Raw genomic sequence first — 9,778 nt, forward strand, 5'->3', positions numbered from 1 at the left:
TTTGATGCAATATTCATGGTTTAAACTGTAAATTTTAAGTCTTTTGACAAAACTTTAAATGGAAAGGGCTATTTTTGGTAAAAAAGAGCATAAGCTTCTTCAAATGTTTCATAAATGTTATTGAAGGTATTTTCATAATTCGATGTAAAAGAATCTTAACTCGATTTCAGTTAATTGAATTGATACATTCAGAATTTTTTAAAAAAGGATTTTAGTATAAAATTCAAGTTTAAGAGGATGCTTATGCTTTATGCGTATACTTCGCTAGAATTAATTCCATTATCATTTTTAATATTTTTAAGAAAAAAACTTTTTAGAAATATTTTCTCTTTTCATATTTTTTTAAAATTTGTATTTGGAAGCTTATGCTTCTTTCGTATGAGCTTACTTTATATCCACAAGCCAATGTAAGATGTTTAAACTGATTCAATTATATTTTTTTACAATCTTTATGATACGAATATTTCTGTTGCATTAGATGTTAATGCTTCTTGCGCATTTTAGGTAATGTAGGTTGATCCAATGAAATTATCACGACGTTTCTTCGGAGTTTTTTTTTGTAAATTTCTCAAAATCCTGCATTAAAAATGATTCTTTTATTTTGCTTTGAAGCATATACTCAATGTGTATATGCTGCAAGATGAACATTGACATTGTAAGTTGGAAGATGGACATTTTTTTTATTTTTCGTAGCATTTTAATATTTTTAAAATGCCTTTTTTGTCGAAAATAAAAACAAAATATATTTTAACAAAATACGTTGACTTAGGTATCTGCTGGTCAACATCTCCATTTGTCGGGTGATCTCAAGAACAGCAATGTTTCGGTGGCAGCACAGCAAGGTGTCTACTTCAATCAGCAGGCACAGCAACAACCCACCCAGCCGCCACAGTCACAAGCCCCAGCATCATCGGCATCTGGCCCGGGTGCTCCACAGGCTCCTCAGCAGAATACTCAAGGTTTATCCAGTGATTCATACACTGTGTCCCAGTCGCAGACTATCAACTTCACGCAACAGAGCATGCGGCAGCGGCAGCAGCAGAGTGTTGGTGGGAATATGGGTGGTAACGGTGGGGCTGGCGGTGGTATTCAGACAATGGCTGGCGGAGCTGGCTCCATGACAAACCCCAATATGCCAGTTCATGGGAATGGATCTCAGGCACAAATGGTGTCAATGTCACAGAGTCAGCATATGTCGGTGTCGGGAATGGTGCAAGGGGGTGCACCCGGTGGGACAATTGGTCAACAACCGGGTGCCATGGGTCCCACAAATGGTGCAGGCCAGGTAAGGCTGTGAAGAGTTTTTTTTTTTCACCTTGACGAAAATTTGCATTGGAATTTTCTTTTCTTTTTTTAATTTCTAATGCGTTTAGGTGAGCAATGCTATGACAATGGGACCCAATATGATGAATCAAGGTGTACCAAATCAAATGGGTGGCATGAGTATGAGCCCAATGAATGTTTCGGGTGCTGCGGGTGGTGCCATGAGTGGTCCCAATGGTATGGTTGGGACTCCAAATGCAGCAATGATGGCCAGCATGGGTGGTGGACCGAATGGTGGTCCAATGGGTGGAATACGGCATGATCCCACCAAGTTTATGCAGCAACAGCAAATGATGCAGCGTGCCCAGGCGATGCAGCATATGCAGGGTGCAAGACCACCACCACCGGAGTACAAAGCAGCTCAGGCTCAAATGATTCAAGCACAGATGATGCATCAGGGTACACCAACAGGGAGATTCCCCAATTCTGCTGCTGCCATGAGACGAATGAGTCAGCAACCTATTCCGCCATCAGGTTTGTGCATATTTGGCTGTTTTATCGTAGATTAAGCTATACCGATACATTTTGTTAAGAAAACGGTTTTCGTTGTTTTTTCTCACTTGCTCCTTGTCAAATTGTATTGCGCTGTTATAACCTCAAACAAGTTTCATGATCTTCCCCTTAAAAATTAAAAAAAAATTGTCTAAAATAAAATCTACGACATAACCTCATTTTTTTAGATTACATACATATGCTTCTTTGTGGCATAGAGCATATGCTTATTTTGTTTTGTTTTTGGCAAATCTCTAGGTCCAATGATGCGACCACAGCATTCAATGTACATGCAACACCCCAATCATGGTGGACCACGTACAATGGGTCCATACGGTCAACGACCACCAAATGTGCAAGTAGGTCCCGAAGGGATGCCAATGGGAAGTCAACAGGAATGGCGGCATATTTTTATGTCGCAACAGCAAAATATGAATTTCAATTCAACCGGGATGCGTACGAATTTCAATCCAAATCATCAGGGTGAGTATTTTTTTCTTTAGCTATTTTTGTAGTTAAGATACTTTTACCGGGAGCATGGGTATAATGCAGCATATACTCAATTAGGTTTCAACATGCAAAATTCGGGTCCAGGAAATGGTGGTAATAGCAACATGCAAATGACACCGATGCAGCAGCAAATGATGCGAAATCAGCAGCAGCAGCAGCAAAATGGTGGTCAGGGTCAACTTGTTGGTATGAATCAGAGCACAATGCAGCAAATGCTTGTGCAACAGCAGCAACAGCAGCAGCAGGGCATGATGAATCAGATGCAAATGAACACGATGCATATGTCGCAGACGCAATCAATGTCGCTGCAGCAACAATCTGTGATGAATAACTTTAGCCAAACGACGCAGCAGGCAAATGCTGCAATGATTTCCAGTGGGCAAACGCAGCAGGCGCAACAGCAGCAAGCCAACACGCAGCAACCGCCACAGACTACTAGCGCCTCCATCAGCCCAAGTGGCAATGACTTCAATTTTGAGTTCCTCGAGAATATTCCCGTTGGCGATACATCGGGCTTCTCAGCCCAAGATCTCTTCAATTCACTGGACAATGATAGTTTCAATTTGCAGGATATGCTCCAGTAGGATGAAGGTTAAAGCCAACACAAAAAAAAACAAAATGGTGGTGGATTTGTGGGATGAAAAAAAAAAACATTTTTGGATGGATAAATGGGGCTCATGCGGAAAACTCACGCGGTGAGGAAAATGCATGTAAAAAATATTAAAAGGTGAGTGTTTTTATTCACTTTAAAAACAAATCTTTTCCCCAAGTATTTATAAAAAAAAAAATTTGAAGAAAAAAAGTTGAAATTGACAAAAATAATTAAAATAAAATGAAAATATTTATATTGAAATTTTCCACATAAAGTGTGGAAAGAAAAACCAAATGAAGTTTGTTAACAAAAAAAGAGAAGTTTGTGGATTAAAAAAAAACCAAAATTGAAAAAAATCAAAATTTTTTTTAGATTGAGATTTTCTTTAAAACAAAAAAAACATTGAAATATTGTGAATAGAATTTGTATTATTTTGCCATCGTTTACAAAAGAAAAGAAAAAAAGAAAAATTCCAGCTTTTTGCCATAGGTGTGTGAAAAAATTTTTCTCTTACAATTAGAGCCATAGAGCGGGCGTTTTACTTGCAAAATTATTTGAGGAAAATTCGCCTGAAAATGTGTTTTGATCTTCACTGAAAATTGAGCAAACATTCCGGAAGTTAAACACATTAAGATAAATTCTATTTACAAAAAATTTAACAAGTTTTTGGTGTCTAATTGTTGAAGGAAAAATCACGCACATTCTGAGGAATTTCCATGGAAATATCCGACGATAAATTCTTCTGAAGTAAAAAAATATTTAATTGGCCGATTTTGATAATAAACATTCCATATTAATTTTTCTCTTTTCATTTTTTATTAATTTTGTATAAAAGTATTTAAATGAAAAATGTTTGCAAAAACTTAAATATTAAAATGAAGAACACAAAAAATTCTTTTCTACAGTGCAAAAATTCCATGAAAAATGGTCTAAAAATTCATTTAAACTTTCTATTAGCTAAAAGAAGTAGCAGAAGAAACACGGAAAATAGTAATACCTCTTAAAAAATTCTAAAATAAAAGAAAAATCGCATTAAAGTGCATAGAAATGTAATGAAAAAAATCAATTTTATATAGAAAAATTATATAAGAAAAAAATGCTTCTGTAGATGTTTTTTTTTCTTTTTGTAAAAAAATACGCGCAATTTTTGGGCCAATCCTTGTGAAGAAAATTTACTTCCCCCCTCATGCTTCATTGCTTCATTTTCTCAATTTATATGTAGGTCAAATGAAAAAGAAAAAAATTAATATAAAACATTAGAAAAATTAATAAAGCGCTGTAGAAAGGATGAGATTTGTGGGTGAGAAAAGGTTTTGAATGAATGTGAGAAAAGAATAATAATCTAAAGAAAAAAAATCTTATATCATTTATCAGTGACATTGTAGCGATGAACAATTAAGACATTTAACCAAAAGTAATTAAATCTTATGGGAAATTTTCTTATGACAAAATAATCACATAGAAATCAAGTTAATGCACACACACAACACCATGTTTAAACACAAGAAAAAACCATTAAAAAATCCTATATTTTTCCTCCCACAGTGCAGTTGAAATTCAAATACCCACCCCCACCCAAAAAAAAAAAAACAAAATTTTTCTTCCAGGAGTTATCAAATTTATAATGCAACGAGGAAGTTTTATTGAAAATTTCTTGGCGGATTTAGTAGGAAATTTCTTTAAAAAAGATTTGAATATAATTTTATTTCGGAATATTCATTTAAATAAATTCAAAAGTGTTTTCAATATTTTTAATTATTCCGAACTAATCGGCATTTCTGAAACATTCAAAACATAAGCGATTCGTGTCCACGTGAAACATAGAAACATTGAAACATGGGCTCTTTTTATCAAGATATTTATTCTTAGGAATGTAGCACCCGACTCACTATACAGCGAATATTAACCTAGCTCTTAGAGTGAGTACCCTTAGATTGGCGGTAACTGTAACGGCTGCCCACCCTTCGGCAACGGCTTCTACCTCTAGGTTACAAACCCTCAAATAGGCGAGAGAGTATGAGAATTCACAAGAGAATGTAGGAGAGCACTGAGAAAGTAATTAAATGAGAGAATAGCAATGAGTGATGAAGAGTGTAGAGAGAGTTAGTCGGAGCTCAGCCTTGGACGCGGGTGGCTGCAAGCTAAAAGTGCTCTATTAGATTAACGTGAGACGAGTGTGGAGGTTACTAGAGGAGTTGACCAAAGCCCCTTGTGGGGCCCCCCTATTCAGGGCGCCACAGGATGCTTTAATGCTTGGAGGACAAAACTGGTAATCGCTGCCAATTTGACTTTTTTAAATCGCTTTAGATTAAAATCTATCCAACTTTTCTTGATAATTTCCACATCTATGTGTAGACGACTTCAAATACTAGAAGTTCGTTAAAAGAAAACTGAGAAAAAAAACGTTTTCTTCATCATAGAAAATTAGGCTCAAAATTTGAGGTTATGAATTCATGTCCTCCAAGTGTTAAGAAAATATTTCTCCATCAGAACGTCTTCCTTGGTCTCATTTACACAAATTCAGTGCATTTCAAACCTGGAAAAACAATTGAAATTCATTAAAAATTTGGAAAAAATAATGTTTCACGTTTTGGTCAATGCATAACCCAAAGAACGCCTAAGGTTAAACTCTACGCGTCCATTATTAGGTTATCCACTTATCTTATTTTAATGAGTTTAATTATTTCCGAAGTTGACAACTTACTAAATTCACATGAAAGTTTTCAAAAGAAGACGTTTTGACCGATAAATGTACTCTAAAAATATCTGATTGAATGTTTTTTATGTTTCAATAATGTTTCATGCAAATGCAAAATGAATTTCAAAAATATTTCAGAAATATTCATATAAGTTTATTCAATATTCGGAAATATTCATTGAATTGAATACATTTTCGGAAATAGTCGAGATCCATTCCGAACGTTTGAAAAAAATCCTGATTATATTTATTATTATCGGAATAATTATATTCAACTCCGAATATTTAGGAATTTTTAAATATTCATAAAATATTCAGATTTGAATAACTTTCAATCAATATTCTTACAGTTTTTTTTTATAAAATCATTCAACTTTTTCATTATTCGGAATTAATTGGAATTTTCCGGAATGAAAAAATATTCCGAAGAACTCTTTTCATATCAGAATAATGTTCAACCCAAATAAAAAAAAAATAAAAAAAACAACAAGATATTGAAAATCATTTCCAAAAGATTCCTTCAGAGTTTTTCTTTCAAAATAATCTAATTTCTGAAATTTAGAAACGTCAAAAAATTATCAAGAAAAAAAAACTCCGAAATATGATAACTCCGAATTTTCACATTATAAAATAATCTCGAAACATGGCACTCTTATTTTCTTTGAATAACACACACTACTAATATTCTAGGAACCACATAATTCTCTTTTCTGTAGATTCTTTAGGGACCAAAAAGGTGTGTTTTGGTCATTTTTACAGGATATAAAATAAACAACAATGCGACATGAAAAAATGAATCTCTTTTGTACATATTTTTAATAAATCTGAAGTTTAATTTTTGCAGCAATGCGTACATTTTGTGAAAGTTTGGCATTCCGGATGTTTTTTTTTGACACATTTTTTATATATTTTTTTTGTATCAAAATTTGACATTTTTTAGGGAAATTTTTAATTGCTATGCAAGAGATTTATTGTTGGGAGAGATTTAGATGATTTAGAGAAGTAGAAATTCACAACAAAATTTAAATGGGAATGCCATCTTTCACATAATTAATTTTTTTACACAGCAAAAATGGCGTCAAATTCTGTGTACGATAGGCTCGTGCGTTGGACTTGTCCGTGGACATTGTGTGACGACTTCCACGGCGGGGTGTATTTAATTTTTATTAGGTTTATCGCACACATTATTTTCAAGATGGCGTTCAATGTAAAACATTTAAAGAAAAAAAATGCAACAATTCACATAATATAAACATGAAAACAGCAATAAAATCTCCCTTGTTAGAAAATTCCACATCGTCACACATTTTTTTAAAGCAAAAATTTTTAGAAAGTTTCTTTTGTAAAAAAAAAATGCATTGACAAAAAATTAAGAAAATAAATCAATATTGAGAGTTAATAGAAAAGAGCAAAAAAAAACGAGAACAGATTAAAAAAAAAAGTAAGAAAATTTAGTAGAATTAATAATTATGTATTAAATTATTGATTTTTATATAAATATATACATATATTATTATATGAAAATATACATTTTATATAGAGAGATGAGGAAAATATTGAAGAAAATCCACTGAAAAAAAATCATTTATTTAGAAAGGTGTGAGGACCTTACATGGAGAACAAACAATATTTTAGCATTATTTAAGATGAAAAAAAAACAAAAATTGATAGGACGAATTAAGCTGAAATGAACAAAAAAAAAATGAATAAACAATTATTATTACTTACATGTGGAGGTAGTAGTAAAAAAAAGTGTTTAAAACAGTATATTAATTAAAAATAATAGTAATTAAATAAAAGTATTTAAAAAGGAATAATTTGGTGCATTTTTGCTTTTATTTTGTAGTAGAAAAAATATAGCGGCAGCTTCTATGGTATTTAGTACCAATTTTGTCCTCTGCGTTGCATTCTGACTCTGACCTCAATTATCTTCCAAAAAGAAGACTTTTCTCGGGATTTTCTTTCTGCTATCTTAAAATAATTAAAATTCCCCACGTATAGGTGATAAATTCATCGAGATAAGTCCAAAAGATTTTATTCTATGACGATTTTAAGATTCAAATTGGCGGCAAGTACCAGTACAGTCCTCCAAGTATAGTGGATGTCATGAATAAAGACAGGAAGAAAGAATGTGAATAGTTCAGCCGGGTAATATTGTTGACAACGTCTTTTATTATTGTATTTTATTACACGAACAACGTAAAATACTCCAGTTTTCCGTGTGGTTAACGTGTTAAAGAAAAAAGATCAATTAATAAAATGAAATAGGTAATTTTCTGCAATGTTTTTATCGAGGCTTTTATTTTTGTTTTGAGTGCTTCATACAGGCAGTTTGAATTTTATTTTTTATAAGAATTTGTAAAGTTTGTAAACTTGAAAGTTTTTTTGGTTTGGATTTGCCGGATTTGCGTTAAATTTTTCAAAAATTCATTAATTCATTCATTCTTATTCGGCATAAATCGTTAATATTCCGTTCAATCGTCATCTTCATCGGAACGCGGAATATTCGGTAAGTCAAAATATTCCACAGTTGAATACCCCCTGATAAGAACGAACGAGATGACACGAGGAAAAATATCTCCGTCTCACTCTGCGTTTTCTGCTGCTGAGTGTGGAACTTACAACTACATGTGGATGTTGTGTGGAAAAACATTTTAAAAAATTAATTTTCCATGGAAAAACTCATTTTTGGGGCGCCAAAAGTTGGCTGGTGGCTCAGGGGGGCCCAAAGTACGTCCAGTTAAAATTTGGGGGCGCAACTTGCCGGATTTTTTTTCCGGAATTAACACGACTTTTTCTGGCAAGAATTTTGGGTGTTTTGAACTGCGGACGCCAATCGACGCGGCGTCGCTTCCTGGTCACAAAAAAGGTAATTTCACTGGGAAATTCGGCGGAAAACGCGAGAAAATTGCGGAAAACTGAATGTGTGAGGGAGACGGATAGCAGTGAAATGCATCCATCTCATTTTCTCTTGAACAAAATGTTTCAAAAAGAGCGCCAAATTCAAAAAGTAGTCAAAAAAGCGTGAATTTTATATGGGGGCGCTACGAAGGGGGGCTCTGGGGGGAAAATGAATGTCGTTGGTGACAATCGCCTGTTGCCAGTAGTGTCTGTGCCAAAAAATCCTTTAATTATAATAATAGAGAAGATGAGAAAAGGCAGAAAAATGAGTGAAAAGTGTCTTTATTTAGGGGCAGAATAGATTAGAAAGATGAAAACTATATCGCGAAAATGCTTTGTAGTGGAAAAATCCCTTTGAGAGCTGTTTGTTCAATTTTCTTCAGCATCGGCAAATCTTTCATCTGCATCTGCAAAAGAAAATTTTTTGTTGAATTTTCATTAAACAAAAATTGTTTTTTTTTCTGCGGTTTTACCATCAATGTGGAGATTCTGAATGTTGGCAACATCCTCTTCAGCTTCCATGAACTCCTCCTCATCGTCAGAGATGCTGTCCGTTGGATCTGGATGGAGTCTCTGGCAGTGATTCATGGCTTCGTAGATGTGATCCACAGCTGCGGGATTCTGCGGGAGTAAATGCAATTCACTCCCACCCAGATCACTCTCGAGCGATGCATCTGATCCATTGCCCTCATCTTCATCTACATCCGGTTCGGCATTCCCACCACCATTGGCCGGACCATTTGCATCGTAGACTCCGGGCCAGTTGAGGACAAAATCCAATATCATGTAGATACTCCGCGATGGAGCGGAAGAGATGGCATGCAGGGAAATCTTCAGCCAGGGTATTGAGATGCCCTCCTCGCGATTTTCCGGCTTCCATGCAAAGTATCTGTGTCAAGGGGGAAAATATACGGAAAATGCCGTAAGTAGCCGCCTTTCATTCTCCAAAGTATTTTCTTACTCTTTTGTGAGGAAAAGCGTCCCATTTCCCACGTCGCTCTTATTAATTTGCACCTTTACATTGTCCTGGGAGTACACTGTTTCCTCTGGTGATGCATTTATCACACCAATTATGGACATTTTTGCAGCATAAAATTTTTCCAGTCAGAAAACTTTCTCACTACGTTTGTTTATGTTTTTTTCTCCACACACAACACTGTGTCCCAAATTGTTCGTCAATTTTGCCGATTTTGCGGTGTTTTTATTTGCAAAAATTCCAATTCTTTTGCCTTAATAATTTCTTTCATAGCTTCTTCAGTTTT

At 34.4% G+C, this 9,778-nt stretch overlaps 2 protein-coding genes across 4 annotated transcripts in view; one reads left to right on the plus strand and one right to left on the minus strand.

Moving 5' to 3' along the window:
• Nucleotides 1–6,942, plus strand: part of LOC129796295 (neurogenic protein mastermind) — a 66,782-nt gene extending 59,840 nt beyond the window's left edge. For all 3 annotated transcript variants that reach the window (XM_055838076.1, XM_055838077.1, XM_055838078.1), the window contains 4 exons: nt 770–1,285; nt 1,374–1,797; nt 2,074–2,298; nt 2,383–6,942. In XM_055838076.1, coding sequence (XP_055694051.1) covers nt 770–1,285; nt 1,374–1,797; nt 2,074–2,298; nt 2,383–2,909 — 1,692 coding nt within the window. In that variant the 3' untranslated portion in view covers nt 2,910–6,942. The remainder of the gene's footprint in view (nt 1–769; nt 1,286–1,373; nt 1,798–2,073; nt 2,299–2,382) is intronic.
• A 1,840-nt stretch (nt 6,943–8,782) lies between these two features.
• On the minus strand, nt 8,783–9,676 carry LOC129796326 (methylosome subunit pICln). Its single transcript, XM_055838149.1, has 3 exons — nt 9,478–9,676; nt 8,990–9,405; nt 8,783–8,923 (listed from the first exon to the last, which is right to left on the minus strand). The coding sequence occupies exons 1-3, from the start codon at nt 9,594–9,596 to the stop codon at nt 8,886–8,888; spliced, it is 573 nt and encodes a 190-aa protein (XP_055694124.1). The 5' UTR covers nt 9,597–9,676; the 3' UTR covers nt 8,783–8,885.
• Between the last annotated feature and the right edge of the window lie 102 nt (nt 9,677–9,778).

Source organism: Lutzomyia longipalpis, chromosome 4, assembly GCF_024334085.1.
Source record: "Lutzomyia longipalpis isolate SR_M1_2022 chromosome 4, ASM2433408v1".
Taxonomy (NCBI): Eukaryota; Metazoa; Arthropoda; class Insecta; order Diptera; family Psychodidae; genus Lutzomyia; species Lutzomyia longipalpis.

Excerpts from the sequence above, each read along its gene's own strand:
- LOC129796326 (XM_055838149.1), bottom strand. The coding sequence starts at position 9,596 with ATGTCCATAATTGGTGTGATAAATGCATCACCAGAGGAAACAGTGTAC. Across the intron at positions 9,406-9,477 it reads ACGCTTTTCCTCACAAAAGA|ATACTTTGCATGGAAGCCGG; the intron begins GTAAGAAAATAC and ends CCCTTGACACAG. Across the intron at positions 8,924-8,989 it reads TCAGAATCTCCACATTGATG|ATGCAGATGAAAGATTTGCC; the intron begins GTAAAACCGCAG and ends TTTCTTTTGCAG.